The sequence below is a fragment of the Acomys russatus genome, chromosome 10 (assembly GCF_903995435.1).
Source record: "Acomys russatus chromosome 10, mAcoRus1.1, whole genome shotgun sequence".
Taxonomy (NCBI): domain Eukaryota; kingdom Metazoa; phylum Chordata; class Mammalia; order Rodentia; family Muridae; genus Acomys; species Acomys russatus.
In genome coordinates this window covers 34,715,502-34,735,654 of record NC_067146.1, presented here as the reverse complement: position 1 = coordinate 34,735,654, position 20,153 = coordinate 34,715,502, and the positions used below count along the sequence as shown (strand labels likewise).

Here is a 20,153-nt window from a genome sequence, read left to right as displayed (position 1 = left end):
GTGTAGTAGAGGCTACTTAATATTCATATTAAATTTATTGCCCATTATAATGCTAATGTGGCTATGTAAGGTACTGTCTTCCTTCTTAAAAGATCCATGGTAAAATATTTAGGAGTCCTCTTGCCCCACAAGTTTTCATCAAAGTCTATTTGCGTTCCTTGTATCAGTCTTGCAGCTTCTCTTTTGGTTTGAAATATCATACAATCAAAAGTTTGAGGAAATATGTAAGATTCATAGCAGACCCACACTGATAGGAACTTGGAAATTTTCTGTAATTGAATTGTGTTGCTTAATAAGTAAACAAACAAGCCCAACTTTGTAGTCCCAGCCTCATCCTTGAAGGAACTTGAAAATTTGCTTTATAGAGAGGGGTTAAAGTAATTAAGGATGGTTAACATAGGTTTGACATCTTTTTTTCCAATACTTGCCAAGATGTCAGACAGAGAGATGTGTCTCAAGTATGTGGTTCTGCAGCCACACTCCACTGTGTTGGCCAAGACACTGTAGCTACTCAGAGCTCAAGTGTGCTGTTCAGAGGAAAGCAGATTAAGTATAATTAATTATAATAAATTTACACTAAGTTCAAAAATTTCAAATTAGAAAGACTATTGCCTTTACGTTAACATTTTTAAATGACAGTTTTAAAAAAATAAGTAAGTAGAATATATTTATTAAAATTGGATTTGTCTTTTTTTTTTAGCCCGGGGAGTGTTAGGCAAGCATTCCACTACTAGCTAGCCTTAGGCCTTGGTATTGTCAGTAGTCTCAACAGTCTTATTTTGGAAGCTGCATGGGCCTTGACCTCGATGGGTAGCCCAAGCTGGCCTAGAATTTGTACCCCTCCTGCCTCAGCCTCACAAATGCTGATTGCAGACACCATTGCCCCATGGTTTGCAAATAGGATTCTAGTAAACAGAAGAAGATTTGGGAGAGCCTGATGGTACTTTGACAGGCAAACAGAAGCTAGATGACATGGAAGCATATGAAGGGTCCCGTTCAGAGTCAGAGCAGCTCTATTTGCTCAGAGTAGGGGCTATGCAGAATGCATATGATTATGTTGTAGGTTTATAGGTTCACTCTGGGGTTTGCTTGTTTGTTTTCCCCCCTCAAGTAAAATATTCTTTATAAAGAAAAAGGTGCATTCCAAAATGCATACACTTGAGGCCTTAAAGTCCACTTAAGGTATCCACTTAGGTTATTTTTTTTTCCTACAATCACTTGGGAAATTCACATTATCTTACAGTGACCCTAAGCAGTGTTAAGGCTGGATAGTTTCAGAGGTGACCAGATGGCTGTAAATGGGAGCCAGTGAAGCTTAGTGGTTACAAGGCTTTTTAAAGGCGTATACTAGTTACATTGTAGGGACAGTAGCTGCACTCTTAAAGGCGGATGACTCAGTACGATTAGGTCCCTTAGTATGTGAAATGAGGTGACATTTCCTGGGACTGCCGTGTAGATTAAAATGTGCAGTGTTTCCGTTGTGAAGTTGTAGTTCCCTGGAAACAATGCAGTGAGCACCTCTGGCGCTTAGGTGATGTGACACGGAGTTCCAAACAAGATGCTTTCAAAGGGCGTGCCGAGATAGCTCGTAATTGTGTTTCCAGATGTCTAATGCAATTTCTTTTGCTAGGTAAATTAAAAAATTATAAGTAGTCCGTTGGCTATTTAGTTTTGTTTTGTTTTCCATCTGTTAGGAAAATAGGAAACGTATTCTGTTAGGAAAATAGGAAACTTCAAGAGTAGTTGCGCCATCACCACTGTCCCTGTTCGTTTCTGTCAACAGTTTCTGCCTGTGTATATGCACATTCGAGTTCTGGTGGCCGCATATCTGTTTCAGACGGGATATGGGCACTTCTCTTACTTTTGGGTCAAAGGAGATTTTGGAATCCATAGAGTATGTCAGGTAAGAATGCAGTCAGCTATTCTCTTTTTCTTTCAACTCAGCATGCTTTTTCTCTCCATCTGTTAAGAAAAAAAAAATTAATAGGATTTTGAGATCATGAACCATTAGGACTTATGAAATATCATTTTGAAGTTGTATCTTTGTGTTCACTGTGTAGTCGTTTGAGATAACTTACTAGCGATGGAAGGAAAATGTAACCTAGATGCATATATAATAGCACCCAGTGCTCAAAGGATCACTGTATTGGTCTTCTTCAGTTTTGAATAGAGGTTCACAATTACCTGAAATGATCATGAATTTTTTTTATCCTGCCTTAAAAGAGTATTAATAGCTACTGGCTTTCTGCCTCTTGCTAAGCAGTTTCTAAACATCCCACTTTCCTTTCCCTGTATTGCAACCCTGAGATGTTCTCATGGTCACAGATGGGAACAGAGGCTGGGAGAGGCTAAACACTCGGCCCAGGGTCACAGGGTCAGTGGACAGGGCTGCTAGAGGTCTGCTTACAGTCTATATTTTGTCAATAAAATTAGAGTGGTATCTGAAATGACTGTAATGGAAGTCATACTACTTTGGATCTCTATTACCTATCCATTTTTTTTCCCAAGAGGATAAATCATCATCGAGCAGGAGATGGAAGGAGCATCCTTTTCTTGAGACAGTTGAATCTCTGCCAACAAAACTGACCCTCAGAGGGTGGTGTATGATTTCTTCCCTCTATGCAAAAAGAGGACAATTTCCTGTGACTAGGTATAGGATGGCTCTGGCTGCTTTTTTACTGGAAATTCATTAGTGTAATAACACACAAATACATTAAACTCTATAGTGATTGTGGGACAAATGAAACTTCACAGATTGGTAAAATACACTTGGATGGTTGTTATTTGATTAATAAATGTATTATTGTATTCAGAAAAATCTGTCTTTGCTTTTTCTGTATATTGGGAACGAAAACCATTTTCTTTTCCATTTTCATAGGTCTTATTTCGTCTCAACTTCCTGGTTGTGGTGTTATGTATCGTAATGGATCGACCTTATCAATTCTATTACTTTGTCCCCTTGGTCACCGTGTGGTTCATGGTCATATATGTCACTTTAGCACTGTGGCCACAAATAATCCAAAAAAAGGCAAACGGTAAATAGACTGTCTTACTAAAGGATGTAGGCCATGTAAATGTGTGTGTGTGGTTTTAGCAGTTTTGTTGTAAAACTTGTTTCTAAGATAATACAGCCAAGTAGCTCACTGCACAATACAATACAGCATTGCAGAATATGAGTGTACATTTATATTGTGTGTCTTCTGGTGCAGCAGAGTGGCAGAAGTGCCAGAGAGGAGCTGTGGCCTCTTCCCACGTTGTCCTTCAATCCTGCCAGCTCCGTTGCGTGTAGTTTTTTAGCTATGTGGAGAGTCTGAGTGAACATTCACCAGCAAAAGCTTCCACGTGTCAAAGAGTTTATAGTTTGTCTTCTGCACAACTGTTTGGGCATTTTTATCAGCCTATTTTACATATAAGGAACCTACTTCCCTACCTACAAAGTTGTCATTTCCGAATTTCTCAGTCTCTTTACTGATCATGTTCATGCAGGCTACAGTTGTTTATCTTAATATAGCTTCTTCATGATCATATCATTCAGATAAAATCTTCTGGGTTTAAGTTTTTAAAAAAAATTAATATTAAAGCTGTATTTGACTTTCAGCTTTAAACTTGCTATCAGAATTTTTTTTTCATTGACTTCCATTAAAATGTTAAATAAGTTTCCAGGAACATTTCTATACAACCCCTTTAAAATTCATTAGTATCTGTGCACAGTCTATAGGTTTAGAGTACAGTTTTTCTTCAGAAACTTCAGACATTAATCAAAATGCATAAACTTTAACCATCGACTTTGAAGTATGCATATGTTAAAATGTGCCGCAAGGGTAAATCCTAGTCCTTGGGCAGTTTACACTTCCTGGAACTTTATGTTTAATCAGTATTACCTAAGCTAGTATTTAACCTGAGTTTGAACATTGCATTGAACATATGGTTGTACACTTTGTGGAAACATTCAATAGTGATGGGTAACATTGCATGCAAGGGGTACCTTAAAGTGAGTATGCCTAGTAGATGAACAGCAGGTATGTGGGCCCTCAGGTATACACTGTAGCCTCGTTCCTCACAGTAATCTTCTACTGATTCCTTTGCCCTAAACACATTCATATATATTCCATACTTACCATTTACATATCAAGGGCTATTCTGAGAAACATTCAAGATGCAAAAGCATTGAACAGGGTGTCCTCAGTGTGTTTGCTAATATAAATTTATATTGCTGTGTATGTTGCATATTTTCTCATCTAGGAAATTGTTTCTGGCATCTTGGCTTACTGTTGAAACTCACCTTTTTGCTGCTGTGCATATGTTTCCTGGCATATTCTCAGGTTCGTGTGGTCTTCTTGATTTGTATTTTACAATATTTTAAAGTTCAACTCTACTAAGGCTTGTGAGAAGAGTATTTTAGCTTCATGTTTTAATGACTATAATAAAAGTGTCACTCTGTAGTTGACTGCTCGCTGTAGTTCTTTTGAGACCCTACCTACTTTGTTACCACTGTTTTTGTTGTAAGAGCAATTTTAAGCTCTTCCTCTGGCAATTGTTCAAGATCCATTTTACTTGACTTTGATCAATCAAACGTTTATTGAATGTCTCTTATGAGACATGCTCTAAGTAAGGATCAAAATTCTCTTGACAGAATTTGCAGCCTAGTTTGTGCATTATTCATTGCATCAAGCTGTTAACTTGATTTTTCTGTAAATGCACAAAGTAAATTTTAGACAGTTAGTAAAATGAACTTGGGTGCAGAGGGTTTGCACATGTCTAATATGCTTAATTTAAAAGATGTTGGTAATTTTTGTGCTGCTGTCCTTATATCCTTTATTTTAGTGGTTGAGATTTTCTGTAGATGTAGCAAAATGGAAGTCTGTTATCTGCTGATTCAATCCATCAGGCAGACATTCTATTTGGGCAGCATGCTCCTCACAACAAAATATTTTAATTTGAATATCTATAGTTTTGGCAGAAGCTGCAGGTGACTTGCAATGCTACATTTTGCTATGTCAAATGTGAATGCCCGTTAGGTATATTTTGCTATGTGTAGGGTGGGGCCTGAGCTAATTCTGCAGAGCATTTTGGGGAGGGGTGTTTAGGCTTTTATACTTCCTGTATTTTCTGGTGTATAAGACACCTTTTTAACACCAAAAAAATCAGTTGCAAAGTTGAGCACCTGCAAATAGACCCATGCCCAAGTCCGCCACACAGGGTGCATATTGGTAGAGGGGTAGTCTTATATCGTGAGTATATTCCAAACTCTATCAATAATGCTAATATTATATCATTTGTTTTATACACCCAGTTGTCTTATATGCTGGAAAATATAACACTTCCATACTTAAAATAATTTAAAACAGTTTTGTTTCTGTGTGACACCCAGTTTTCATTCCCATGTGAAATAAATAAAATAATAAAACAATGGGCAAATGTATAAAGAAATAGGTCAAAACAAATACCCAACATTCTAGAAGCTCACTCATTATTAAATAGTGAGAATAAAAACCTTCCCCAGGTCTGGGTCACCTTTGACCCCAGGATAAGGATAAAAAAGTACACAGTGCAGAGTAGCCCACTGACTTTTCAGGAAGTCAGTACTCAGTAAAACTTCTTTATTGGTGACATAATAAATAAATTTCAATTAGGAATAAATTTTTTAGTTACAAATGCATTTATACACAGATAATCTTCATATAGATGGTTACCAGGGTCATAGTAGATATAAATCTCGTAGAGCTATACCCGTTATGTTTTGTATTTGATCATAACTATATGTACATGTATACATGTGTAATCCAGGAGACTTTATTTGGCAGTCTTGGTAAGAGCGAGCCTAAATTTTCTGCAGAATAAATTTTGATACAGTTCTATTTTATGTACAGTTGAAGTTGTGGTTAAGTGGAAACAGTTGCATTTTGCTAAGGTGATTAAATTCTTCTGACACACGGATTCGGCAGTATCTGAAGTATTATCCTCATATTTTCCTTTGGCTTTTAGTAATTATTTTTTATGCTGTTGCAGTAGGTCCAGTGATAGGACATTCCTTAGTAAAGCTTTGTGGCATTCTTTAGTCGATATTGAGGATTTGTTCTCTTTGAAAGGCTTCATTAGTGTGCAGGAATGTACCCAAGACTTTTGCCCCTTCGTTCCCACATTTTCTTGGCTGTCAGATTGATAAGAGGGGGCTATTCACTAACTGAACAGAAGAAAACTTGAAACTGTGGCTGTCATGGCGTTTGGGAATGGCCGATTGGAGAGACTAATCCAGGGGGTTTTCAACTTTAATAATTATAGATAATTAAAGACACTGAGAGGAAAACAAATTATATTTCATCTTAATCATTTTTTTGGATATTGATATCATATTGGCTAAAGCATTTTGTATTTTTGTGTCTGACTAGTGAATATGAGCCTTTTTGTGTAGATTAAACTCTACAATTGAATGTTTTTCTAATTACTAGTTTTTTACTTTTTCAAAATTTTATAGTTTTAGTAGCTTTCCTGTGAAAGACAAATAAATTTGGAAAGTATTAAATATTTTTTGGCCATAGCTAAAATAAATTTATTCTTAAGTGAATTTCCAATGAAGCCATATTTTAAAATGAATTGGACAGAAGTTAAGAATGTGAACAGCCTTTGTTTAATCCCTAGCTTAACCCATATAGATTATAATAAAATTGCAAAACAAGCACTGACAAGCAAAATGATATAGTGTTAACTGTCTGCATTCCTTCTTTTAGGGTGCATTTGAGAAGATCTTTTCTCTGTGGCCACTTTCCAAGTGTTTCGAGCTAAAAGGGAACGTGTATGAGTGGTGGTTCAGATGGAGGTTAGACCGTTACGTATGTATTTACTTTGTGATATCTTGATGCCTCAAATTATACTGTTAGAAAATTATTTGCCCTCTTGTCTGTTTCTGCTTAGTTTTAGAGTATCTAAGAAACCTGTCGAGAGTAAATTAAGCAGACGCACGCACCCTTTCTCATTACAGCAGGAAATGAGAATGCAAAGCACTAGGTCAGCGCTAGCCCCCTGACTCTTTGCTCTTTTCTTTCTGTCTTTTACTGTCTCTCAGCATGCTTTCAGATAAGCATTCTGTGTCATTCCTGTTTTCTAACATCTGTGTATTTTCCAGTGTAGCTTATGGCATCTCCAAGCCACATACAAACAAAGTGTCTCTGCTATAAGTCTCTTTAATCTGCTAGGATGTGCTTATCTGTTTGGGAGCCTAAAACAGAACACGATAGCCTGGTTGACTCCTGAACAACAAAGCATATTTCTTACAGCTCCAGTGACTGAGAAATCCAAGTTTGTGGTGATGGCAGATTTAGTGTTTGGTGAGGGCCTGCTTCCTGCATCATGAGCAGTCATGTTCTCACCAGGGGTGCTCTCTGCAGTCTGTTTTATAGGGCACTAACGCTACTCATAAAGATTGCACCCTCATGACCTGATCGCTTCCCACATACCCAACTAAAACCTCTAAATTCCAGATAGAAATTTGTTTTCCACATACCAGAGAGTGGTTTTTTTTGGGGGGTAGGGGGTGCAGGGTGATAACTGAGGGACACAAAAGTTCAGTCCATTGCAGTGATAAATCACATTATAGTTATTTGTGTCTCTTTTTATTTGCTTGTTGATTATTTGGTGGTTTTTTAATTTGTTTCTTTGTTGTTGTTATTTTTGTTTCAGAGAAAAAAATGCCTGTGCGCCTTCTGCCCCACCACCTTTTTTTAATATACATTGTTTCTTTCTTAATTTCAGATTTTGTAGTATTGTTGCCTGCTTTGATTGAAGGGGTTGTATAAGATGTGCTTTAGTGTTTTTGGAGAATGTTTAGGAGAGGTTGGAATGTTTAAATTTTTATGGTTGGGGATGTAGCTCAGCAGAGGAGTTTGTGCTTCTCCTGTGTAAGGCTCTGGGTTCAGCTGAAATAATAACTTGTCTTTCTTCCCTCCCTTGCTGCCAGGACACCTTGAGGTGGTGGGGTGGAGGGTGGGGGGTCTACCCCTGCAGCATACTTGCTCTCCTGACTTGCACTTTCTAGTAGTCACTCGGTTGTTGGCTTTATTTTACTGTCAAGGTTTACTTTTTATAGCCACTCCAAAGTCCTAAAAGCTGCTAGCCCACTTAATTTTATAAAGACAGTTTTCAATAACCAAGTATTGAGAGGTAACTTCAAAACAAATTTTCTCTGTGTTGTTTCCAGGTAGTCTTCCATGGGATGCTGTTTGCCTTCATTTATCTGGCTTTACAGAGACGTCAAATACTTTCTGAAGGAAAGGGTGAACCTCTTTTTTCAAACAAAATTTCCAACTTTCTATTATTTATTTCAGTAGTGTCTTTCTTGGTAAGTTTCAAAATAATAAGTCTCTGATTTTCTAAACTTTTAGCTGATAGAGAAAATTAACCTTATAACAAGGCAATGTAATCAACTAATTTAAATCAATACTTTAAAACTTTTTACTGTATTTTTTCTAGTTCGATATAAGTTCTAAATAGAATGCATATTTAAGTTAAGAACAAACACTAGCTGAGAGTATAGTGAAATAGGAACAATCAATTTGGGAAAAATTATACCATGTTCCCTATCTATCTATCTGCCTAGCTAGCTAGCTAGCTATTTTGGAGACAGTGTTTCTTTGTGTGCCCCTGGCTGTCTTGGAACTCCCTCCATAGACTAGGCTGGCCTCAAACTTGTAGAGATCCACACGAAAGGCATGTACTACCACTGCCCAGCTCCATGTACTCTTGTTTTTGCCTTTTTTGGTTTGTTTTTGTTGTTTCGAGACAGTGTTTCTCTGTGTAGCCTTGGTAGTCCTGGACTCACTTTGTAGACCAGGCTGGCCTCAAACTCATAGAGATCTGCCTGCCTCTGCCTGTGCTGGGATTACAGGAGTGCACCACCATGCCTGGCTGCTCCCTGTAGTCTTTGATGATGGAGAGCCCAGCTCTGCCTGGTGATGACCAGATTACCAGACGTGTCCACGTCTCTGTGTACCCCTCTCTCTTTTGCTTTCTTATGCTTCGATAGTTGATCCTACTGAAGTAAGCGAACAAATCTAACAAAAGCCTGCATTGGTTCTTTCTATAGCATAGTGATTACAAGTTGAAAAGAAGATAACAACTAAGCCATTCTGTTTTGTGTGTGTTTAAGGGCTAGCCTTTTTGTGATTTGACCTGTGCATTTTTATTTTAGACCTATTCCATCTGGGCTAGCAGTTGTAAAAACAAAGCAGAGTGTAATGAGCTGCACCCATCTGTTTCCGTGGTACAGGTAATTATCTTTCTTGATTTCTTACAAGGCTTTTTCTTTAAAAAAAAAAAATTCTAGATGCTTTTCATACTGTGTAGCCCACGCTGGCCTCAAACTCATGATCCTCCTGCCTCAGTCTCCCAGGTAATAAAATCAAGACATTCACCACCAAAGAATTATGTCGATTGAGAGAACTATTCACTGAGAAGATTGTGTAAGAATGTAGTACTCAGAAATAGAGTCCAAACCCCAGAAAATGTAGAGAAGTTACCAAATCTCTAAGCCTTGTCTCTCTCTCTCTACAGTAAGAGCTATTAAAATCACCCTCAAAGGGTTCTTCTATCTCATGTTTGAAAGTTGTGTAGCTAAGCACTTGTAACTTAGAAAACGTTAATCCCAGGACTACATTGTTGGCTCTGTGGGTGACATGTTGGCTGTGCAGAGCACAAGGGCTGGCGAGGTCCATCCCCAGCAGCCAAGCACTTGAGCAGCACACTCCCTGTCAGCCTCTGCCCTGCACACATATATACGTTCACATTTGCGAACACACACGTCACACGCAAACATTTTAACTCTCTAATAATGTGCACATTTTAAATATTTGCTTGAGTTTATTTAATTTTATCTATTAATTATCTACTGTGCTAAGTTCCATGTTGATCATAAACGGCTCAGGATTGAAAAAGATATGACTCCTGTCCTCAGGAAATGTAGAGTTTAATGGCGATTCATTTAAGTGTTTTGTATTCATGTAATAATCTTTTGATTCTGCATGTTAGATATTGGCGATTGCCAGATCCAGCACAATTTCTACCCTTGAGGAACTGACAATATTCTGTAACAAATTATTATAATAACCATATAACTATGAATAGAAGCATATCATACTTTATGAGAATATATTAATGGGTGGTATATGACCTAGCTAGAATGGGGTCAAGGATCACAGATCATTTCCCTGAGAATGGAGGGAGTGAAGGAACAGTTGGGCAGGCCCCACAGGGAAAGGGAACATGGCACATTGAAGGACCTTCAAGCAGGACACTGGGGCTGCAACTCAGAGAGCCAAGATAGAAAGAAGTGTGGGATCGTGCCTGGAAAGGGGGCAGAGTCTGGTGAGGACTCAAAACAGAAGGTCAGTTGCAGCCCGTCATAGGGCATGACCATCAGTGGGGGACTGTAGATCCAGATTGCTTTGAAAGCCTGGGTGTTTTTCCTAACCTTTGTTGATGAAAGAGCAGAGTTTTGAAGGAAGTTATGTCTTAAAATCTTAAGGGTGAATTGTCCAGCCCAGAGGGGCATGGAGAGTTTCTGGAGCATCCTCCCCTAGGTGCTGAGTGTTCTTCAGTGTGGGGACTGTTTGATTTATTCCCAGCTTCTGGGTATTCTGTAGCACCAAACAGGTGGGAGATTCTCTAGACATTATCGGCTATGACGTTTTCAGTGCTGTCTTTGAATGGCATTTCTATTACTTCTGTAGACAAGGGCACCACTTACCAGGAGCTTTTGTACAACTTATAAAATGTCATTGCTGTGACTCACAGGATGAGAGGGAACATTAGCACTCACGGTATACCAGACAGAACAGTTGGAGAGCAAAGGAGAAAGTGGCTGCAAACAGAATAGTACCAAGTCTTTCCTACTTAACCACCCCCACATGCTCACATATCTGAAGATACCTTTGCTGTGAGGACCACGGCTTCTTGTAGGGTACAAGAATGGGCAAGGAGTATAAACTAAAGCAAGTTTTCATTTTATTGGCTGTTTTCTTCTCTTTAAGGATATTTGTACCACCTTGTAAATGTCAACAGCATCTAAAAACTTCCTATGGTATAACCACACTCTTCCAACTTGGTTGCATGCTTATTCTTAGATGTCAGCAGAGGATGTGTGTGTCTCCTGAGAGCTGAAAAGTGAGAGGGGGCGGGGGTGATTAGAGCACATGCACATCTGCGGAAATTCCTTTAAGATTTTAACCATGTACACAGTTCCTGCTCTTTCATTTGAAAATATTTCCAAGCCTAACTCCTCATTTCTCTCTCTTCCCCCGCCCCCGCCTCTCTCTATCTCTCTCTGTATCTATCTATCTATCTATCTATCTATCTATCTATCTATCTATCTTTTGTTTGGTTGGTTTTGTGTGTGCGTGTGTGTGTGTGTGTGTGTGTGTGTGTGTGTGTGTGTGTGTGTGTGTTTTCGAGACAGGGTTTCTCTGTGTACTCTTGGCTGTCCTGGACTCGCTTTGTAGACCAGGCTGGCCTCGAACAAACTCACAGCAATCCATCTGCCTTTGCCTCCTGAGTACTGGGGTTAAGGCGTGTGCCACCATGCCCACCCACCCCCTTAGTGTGTGTGTGTGTGTGTGTGTGTGTGTGTGTGTGTGTGTGATGTGAGATGATAAGCACATTACCCCTGAGTGTACCCCAACCTGTGTCAGCTTTTGAATCTCAACTTAGTGATTTTGCCTCTCAGACTTGGTAGGAATTTCCAGCAGTGACTGGCTACAGAACAAGGAATTGACCATAAAGAGTGTATAGAAAATGATTAGAATAGTACCCAGGAAGGTACAACACTACCCCAATTTTAAACATCATTGTATTCATTTGAAGTTAATAATGACTTTCCAGATGTCAACTGTGCTCTCTGTGGTTATTATTTCTTTGACTTTTCTCTTTCCCTTATTTATTAAATACATGATAAAACATAAGACTTCAATATGATCAATATGATAAAGAGATGAAGGGCACATTGAGAAATGGCAGATCCCAGATAGAGAGAGAGGACGTGGCTTTTTTGGTACTCTTCCTGGACATCGTGTTCCTCACTCAGCCTGAGGGATTGTATGCATATGTGTTCATCTTCCTAGTATTTAACCTCACACCTGTGTTACATTGCTCATTATAATAGCACATTAATTAGACATAGGTCTCCCCGCTTGATCTTTACCTCTAAGTCTGTAATGCTTGTGCTGTTCACTCTGTACTCAGTTTCTTTAAAGATCCCCAATATATGCCTCAATAAATACCTGGACATGTTTTCATATTACATCCCCATTTGTGTTGATGAGAAATCAGACCAGGTTAAGTGCCTGAACTGGCACAGGCAGGCCAGACTGATATCTCTCTGCCATCGCCACCAGTTGAATCCTGTCTGAGAGTTTCTCTGGTCAGAGTATCCACATTCCTTCTTTCACTTCCTTCCTACTATGCTCCCCCAGAGAATTCCTGCATCTTTTGAGTGAGGCATTTCTGAAGTTTAAATGGCTGTCCCAACCGTTTTCTAAGAGAAGATAGTGATGAAAATGCAGCCTCTTTTTTAAAAAAGTATAATGTCTCATTACTTTAAAGGAAGATGAATTCTCAGCATAGTACTTTGCTTAACAAGCTGGTTATTAGGTATGAAACTGTGAATTGGAAGTTTTAAAAGCAGGGCAATACCTTGTGCAGAAAGATCCTGGAGAGGGATGACAGTTAGGAGCCCCCAACTAGAGATTACGTTGGAGTAACAATCCAGAGGGAAAACGGTTGCATGTAAATGCTGTACAAAGTGCATGTCATCTCTCAGGCTCCGCAGCAGCAACCTGACGATATTTGTGGCCCCGCTGTTTCCCATACAAACATCCGTGTCAGCGGAGGACAGGTTGTGCTCATTGGATTTCTGTCACTGTGACAAAATACTCAAGGAAAGCAACTTCAGGGAGGAAAGTCTTGCTGTGATTCATGACTTAATAGGTTTCCGTGGAGTTTGTGGGTGCTGGTGCATTGGGCTGCGGTGAGGCAGAACGCCTCGACATGAATGTGGCCTGTCAAAGCTGCTTGCCCTGTGATGGCCAAGGAAGGCCCAAGGACAAGGCATGCTCCTCAAAGGCAGAGCCTCACTGATCAACTTCCTCCACCTAGGTTCCACCAAGAATAGCCCAGCCAGCCAGGAACTCATCAGTGCAGCAATCCATTTCATGGAGCCTTCATATCCAGACCACAACAGGAATTTGTAATATCTAAAGAGAAAGAGTGGCCATTGGCCTGGCAGATACTCTATAAATGGAGCAAAAATATATCAACTTTACACAGAGAGGTGGGGTGGGGTGGGGTTGGTGTTTGGGGTAGTTTGTTCTCCGTTATACATAAAGTAAAACATTCCTCTTCCATTACCTCAAGTCTGCACTACTCATCAGTATACAAACCCAGCTTGGACGCACTCTAACCAAAATACCCTGCCAATATTTATCAATTAAAAAACATGTATATCAAATTCAAGAATATAAACAACACAGCTACCCTTTACGCTTCATTCAAGTTATTGTAAATAAATGTGTTAATGGTATTTACCTTTCTTGGGTTTCCCTCATAGATTGTGGCTTTCATCCTGATAAGGAACATCCCTGGATATGCCCGTTCTGTTTACAGTTCATTTTTTGCTTGGTTTGGAAAAATTTCACTAGAGGTTGGTATTCTAGTATTTTGCTTTCTCACAGGCAGCTGAGCGTATGTGTGTATGTACACATATGTATGTGTATGTGAATGTGCAAGTTAGGTCCAATGTGGAATTTGAGCAATCATAAAGCATTTGGGAATGTTTTTAGAGCCTTCTTAACAATAGCTAGGTGCAGGTAACTGTCAAAGCATTCTTTCACATTGTTTCAAGCTTTTGATTACAACTAAGATGCTTGGAAAAAAAGAAAAACATTAAGCCAGATATAAATTAATTCACACTAGGGAGATTTTGACTTTTTGTTCATCTCCATAATTAAATATTGCTGGAATCCACATCTCTAATGTTTACTCTAGTAATGTAACTTTAATATGACTGGACACTGTGGGAAGATAGTGAAATTCATTACTGTTTGAGCTAGAAAAGATAAAAAATTATCTACAAAATCAATTTAAGCCATGGGTTTGAAGAATGTCCTGCCAGCTCTGACCTTTGTTATTTGAAATAAAATGCTTTCACACAGTCCATATTGCAGTTATAACAGGCACTTTTTTAAGAGTATAAGGTCTGTGACCTTCTTAAGTAGGTCAGGTAAGTTCTCCCAAGTTCCCTGGTCAGGATTCCATCATTTTATGGTTGTCTCAGTTGGAAGAGGGACTGCATAGGGGGCAAAGTGTACAGCAGGCTCCAGGGTGTGAGAATCACATGGGTCCGAAAAGACCCCAAGGTAAAACATTATCACAGATTTCAGCTCGGAGAAATTAATGATTTGGTCATTGATGCTGAGTGCACAGCTAACTTCCTAAGTGTTTTCCCCCTAGCTGTTTATTTGTCAGTATCACATATGGCTGGCAGCAGACACAAGGGGCATCTTGGTCCTGGTTCCTGGCAACCCTACTCTCAACATCATCGTCAGCACTTTCATCTTTGTTTGCGTGGCTCATGAAATTTCTCAGATCACTACAGACCTCGCACAGGTCATTATTCCTAAGGACAACCCGTCTCTCTTCAGAAGGCTGGCATGTACACTTGCATTCTTCGGCGGACTGCTCATCTTATCCTCCATTCAAGATAAATCAAGACTCTAGGCTCCTAAAAAATCCTAAAAACAAAACTGTTTGGGCTTACTTTGCATCTGTCTAGACAGGAAAATCATCTGTCTGAAGATATTAAGGACTGTGTAAATACAAACACTTGGCAAGAGGACAGTTTTGTGATGTCCGTTGAACTTGTGTGATTGTATATATGAGCACTGTATATACCCAATGTGAAATGCTTAAAAGCAAGGACCCAGGATGTATATACAGGAGTGCATGTAGAAAAGACTTTTCTACTGAATCTGTGTCCATTTATAGGTGATGATAGTTAACATATGAAGGCAGGGAAATGACCGAGTTTCCAGTAAACACATGTAAGTAATATAATTAGCCTAGTGACACCACTGAGTGTTTTGATGTCCTGTAACTTTGTGGTAACCGTCCCGTCTGCATCTGTACTCACAGAACCTCCTACGTCACTGAAAACTTAGTACCGAAGTGACCTGCAGTGTGTCTTTCTGTCTTATGTGCAATGATGTGGAATGAGAAACAGTGTGTCTTTAGCCCATATGTATTCATAGCCGCTGTGTGTTTCCCATGTGACTGTTTCCTCGCTGTGGTTTGCAGGTGTGTAAGCCTAAATCTTTGTACACTTTGCCCTTCACAGAGCTGTTCTAAAGCTCTGGGTTGAGGTTTTGTTATTGTGGGTGTTGTCGTTGCTTCTTTTTAAAAAGGCCAAATTTTCCTTCCAATCTGAACATTGTTTTTCTTTTCCCTAAGCTATGGCAGGATAAAAATAAACTGCCCTGTGGATCCCACTAATGTTTGCTGGCCGCTAATTAAGTATTGCATATTATTTCCAATGTTTGGAAAGCTCTTTATAGCCATTTTGGTATTGCCTATTATTCCCTCATTTTTTTAAAACTATTTATCAATCTGAACCTGTGCATTGCAGTGAAGTTCCAAATCTTTTGATTGAAATGTATGATCATAGTAGAATTTTAAGTAAACTGCTGACTTTGGACAATAAATGATTTGTTCAGGTTTGTTTTTTTTTTTTTTTTTAATGAGCTAACTGTTAGAGGTATACATTTATTTATCTGTTGTACAGATCTGATTATGAATTTTAATGTATGAAATATTGCACTTATTTGCTCTTATTTTGTGTGTGGTAAGATATATTTTCTGTTCATAGTGTGTGACAATAAGGAGTAATTTAAACATAAATAAACATTCAGTGGATGCTTATTTTTATATTGTTAAAGTATCAAGCCATGTGTAGTTATTTTTTTTTTTTATCAATTTACAAAAATGTATTCTCTTTATCAAACCCTTAATGTGTAGGGGTAAGTCACTGGGTTCTAGTTGAGAAGGAACAGTTTAGTTCTTACAGCTTATGATGATTCTCTATCTTCCAACAGGGAAATTTAAGCATTGGGGTTTATTTGTAGCTTTATTTAAAAGTTTTATAATTCTCAAACCTATATACAACTGATACATTCCCATTAACTGGGAAATATTTATTCTACAGAAATGTGCTTTTCTCTTTTCCTCACTTCGTCTGCCCTTCCTTAATCTTTTGACATTTCCCAGATAGACAATTGTAATGATTCATTGCTGTGCCTCCTGGATGGCAGCCTTGTAAGCAGAGAATTGTATAGTTATAAATCAAAAACTTCCAGGCACCGTGCTCACATTATTCTTGCTCATGTAGCTTGCCAATGAGCAGAGTGCATTTTAATTTAGCTTGTGAGTTTTATCACCTGAAGAAGACTCTTTTTGATGGAACAATTGAAAGAGAAAGATGAGCGGTTCTCTCTCCATGGTTTGGAGGCAACTATATCTTTCAGTAATGATGCCCAAGAGTATGCATAAGTTTTTCCATTCTATTTGAACTCCAGTTTAAAACTTAAGCGAGAAGCCCTATTTCTTCATGGCATGTTTTAAGTTGAAAAACTTCTTAAGATAGAACTATATATAATAGAATTAAAACAATGGCTTTTCTAAATGTATACTTGAAACGCACTGTATTTGATTTGGTTTGGGCTGTCCTCAGGATAAGAAGGGATTGCAGAAGTCACCATGAGGATGGCATCTGTGTAGAAGCTGACTGTGGCTGGGCATGTGACTCACCGTAACAAGTGGCTTCGCTGTCTAAGGAGTGCAAAACACAGTTCTCAGATTTTTTCTCTGGTAGGAATCACATTCAGGAAACTAGCTTCTGTCTCCAAGCTACTTCGATGATTCAATTTTCCCACGTCCCTTTGTGCTTCTTATGTCAAACCTTCCCCTTATGTCTCTTGAGGAAGAATCATAGAGCTGTCAGCCTGTATCCTCCCCCACTACCTATCTGGCTGTGTTAGAGCACGTTGCTATGTCAGCCCGTGTCCTCCCCCACTACCCACCTGGCTGCGTTAGAGCATGTTGCTGGGTTTTGTGATGGTTGTAAATGATGTTGCTATGCCAGTGCTTCATCATAAGAACACTGCAGCTTCTTTAATGGATGCATTCTTTCCCTCCACAAGTTCTTTCTTATCTCAAGGCTAGAAAGCTTTTAAATTTGATAAACTTAACTTTAATAATAAGCATATTAATATTTCTTTTTAATATTTTACAGATATTTTTATAGGTAGATGGATGATGATGATAGATAGATAGATAGATAGATAGATAGATAGATAGATAGATAGATAGATTTCACAGAACCAAGGATAGCACTTCATGAAGTAGACACTAAAAGAAGTAATACTAGCAAGGGTTTGCACTTCCTCAGAGAGAACCCCATCTCTGTAGATTAGTATTTCTATCAATTGAGCAAGTGTTGAAAGAACCAAATAGGCATTTTCATATTGAATAACAATAAATTACTAATATGCTAGTATACACGGAAGTAGGATTTATATCATCCAACATAACATCTTCCTTTGTTACATAAACAAAAATCATGATAGGTTGCTAACTATCTAAATATTTTACTTTGATGATTATTCTAAATGTTGTAAATACAAAGTTTGGTCATATTTGGGGTAGTTTTTTATGGATTGATTAAAACTTTAGACACTCATTTTTTAAAAGCACTGGTAAACATTTTTATTCAATAAAATTTATTCTAGTGCCATGTATTACAAAAATTAAAACTACTATTAAATTCCCTAGAAGATTCACGAAGCCTTATAGATAAGAAACAATTTTTCAAAAGGATTCAGTCTATTTATTGTAACTAACGTCCTTAGCAGGTTAATTGGAAGTTACCTACTTAAATCTTGGAGAATAAAAATGAGATAAATCAATATTTAAAAAGAAAAGGCTTGGGGCTGGCAAGGTGGCTCAGTGGTTATACTTCTTTCTGCCATGGGACCCTAGAAGGACAGAGTTTTCACAAACTGTCCCCTGACCTCCTATGTGTGTGCTAAAGTTCACGGAAATCCATCTCTATTGGAGTTTCAGTTACTAATATCCACTGGTACGTGTATTTTGGAGAATTACCTAATAATGAAAATTGGTTAGAAGTTGTAGCTCAAAAATACTATTAAAAGTACACATTTTTTTCTAGAATGATTACAGATGCTTTAACCATTTTGACTCCCATGGACAAAATTGCACCTTTCCTTTTAATTGATGGGCAAAGCTCTCCACATTATCACTGGTCTCTAAAATGTGAATTCCAGCCCATGAAAGGCTGTGCCTCTTCTTCCTCCTCGTATTGCTGTGTTCTCACCCTTTTCACCTGCCTACCTCTAATTCCTTTAGAAAGTGAAATTTAAACATCTCTGTGAAACTAAGTACTTTCTCTTCTCTAATCATCTGGCCCCATTATCTTACCAGACCCTATTACTTCCGTAAAGCTTGCAACTCCAGATTGAAGATGTCCTCCCTTCTGAACATGGGGTGTTCTTGTGAGCATGGGGGGCAGTAAGCAGAGTAGAGGATCTCATTTCACTGCTCTTACTGCTCTTGTCAGGGAAATCAAGGACCTTCATCCTGCTAAGTCCCATTGTCACTGCTCGCCTTTCCTGGGCCCCAGGCAGCCATCTTCTTATTGCCTCTGTGTAATTTCTGCTTGCTTGTTTGTTTGTTTTGCTTACTTCCTTCCTATCTGAAAAGCCAGCCTTGTTTTATGGGTCCTCTTCACATCTTCCCCATCTAAACTGCATTCCCCCAAACCCAGTCCCTTGACCCTTGACCTCTGAACCCACTCCTTACTGCGCCTTACCTAATTGCCTGAGTTGGCATATCTCTATGCTGATGACTATGAAGTTCATATTCTATCTGAACTAGAACTCACATATACATCTGCTATGTGTGTTCGGCTATTTTAAATGACAGCTAACCATTAAAACAGCAGGCGAAGCTTGCCTATTATCAGCCACACGTGAAACAGACCAATCAAACCTTTCAGTCCTTCCCCACCTTGGCAAATAGCAACCACATTCCTCCAAGACCAACAAAAATGGAAGCTCTTGATAACCTTATTCTTACACCCCACCACGTCCTGCAGTCAGCAAATCTTGTCAGGCTCTCAGAATACATGGGTAATTCAACTGCTTGTCCTCCCCTCCAGAGTGTGTGTGTGTGTGTGTGTGTGTGTGTGTGTGTGTGTGTGTGTGTGTGTGTGTAGAGCCCTGTGGTCTCATTCCTCAAAAGCCATCTGCCCTCTGTTTTGAGAGAAGGTTTCTCACTGGCCTGGAGTTCACTGGTTCAGACAGACTCGACTGTCTCCACTTCCCCTGTTTTGGGGTTCCAGGCATGCACCAACACCTGGGCTTTTTGATGTAGGGTCTGGGAATTGAACTGTTGGTCCTGCCTCCCTCAGAACAGATGCTTATGAAGACAGGAAGCTTTCTATACATTCACTGTTATTGGTGCTGCTGCAGCAACATCGCACGCCATTTGCTGAGGCCACCCGCTCAGGCAGTGCTGCAGAATCGCACCAAGTACTGACCCTGTTTTTGAAGTAAGCAAGCCGACTTGCAAAGCAAGAGGCAGTTCAGAAAATGCTTCTTTTTCAATATATATTTTATTAATTTATTCATATTACATCTCAATTGTTATCCCATCCCTTGTATCCTTCCATTCCTCCCTCCCTCCAGCTTTCCCCCTACTCCCCTCCCCTATGACTGTGACTGAGGGGGACCTCCTCCCCCTGTATATGCTCATAGGGTATCAAGTCTCTTCTTGGTAGCCTGCTGTCCTTCCTCTGAGTGCCACCAGGCCTCCCCATCCAGGGGACGTGGTCAAATATGGGCCACCAGAGTTCATGTGAAAGTCAGTCCCCACTCTCCACTCAACTGTGAAGAATGTCCTATCCATAGGCCAGATCTGGGTAGGGGTTTGAAGTTTACTGCCTGTATTGTCCTTGGCTGGTGCCATAATTTGAGCAGGACCCTGGGGCCCAGATCCGCCTGTCATAATTTTCTTCTTGTAAGTTTCTAGAACCCTCTGTA

The 20,153-nt window shown here is 39.2% G+C and overlaps 1 protein-coding gene across 1 annotated transcript in view; it reads left to right on the top strand.

The window, feature by feature from the left end:
- The window catches only part of Casd1 (CAS1 domain containing 1), a 41,711-nt gene extending 25,943 nt beyond the window's left edge, over window positions 1-15,768 (top strand). The window contains exons 11-18 of the mRNA XM_051151980.1: window positions 1,784-1,903; window positions 2,879-3,035; window positions 4,243-4,322; window positions 6,729-6,830; window positions 8,195-8,335; window positions 9,185-9,262; window positions 13,592-13,684; window positions 14,494-15,768. Coding sequence (XP_051007937.1) covers window positions 1,784-1,903; window positions 2,879-3,035; window positions 4,243-4,322; window positions 6,729-6,830; window positions 8,195-8,335; window positions 9,185-9,262; window positions 13,592-13,684; window positions 14,494-14,760 — 1,038 coding nt within the window. The 3' untranslated portion in view covers window positions 14,761-15,768. The remainder of the gene's footprint in view (window positions 1-1,783; window positions 1,904-2,878; window positions 3,036-4,242; window positions 4,323-6,728; window positions 6,831-8,194; window positions 8,336-9,184; window positions 9,263-13,591; window positions 13,685-14,493) is intronic.
- The last annotated feature ends 4,385 nt before the right edge of the window (window positions 15,769-20,153 follow it).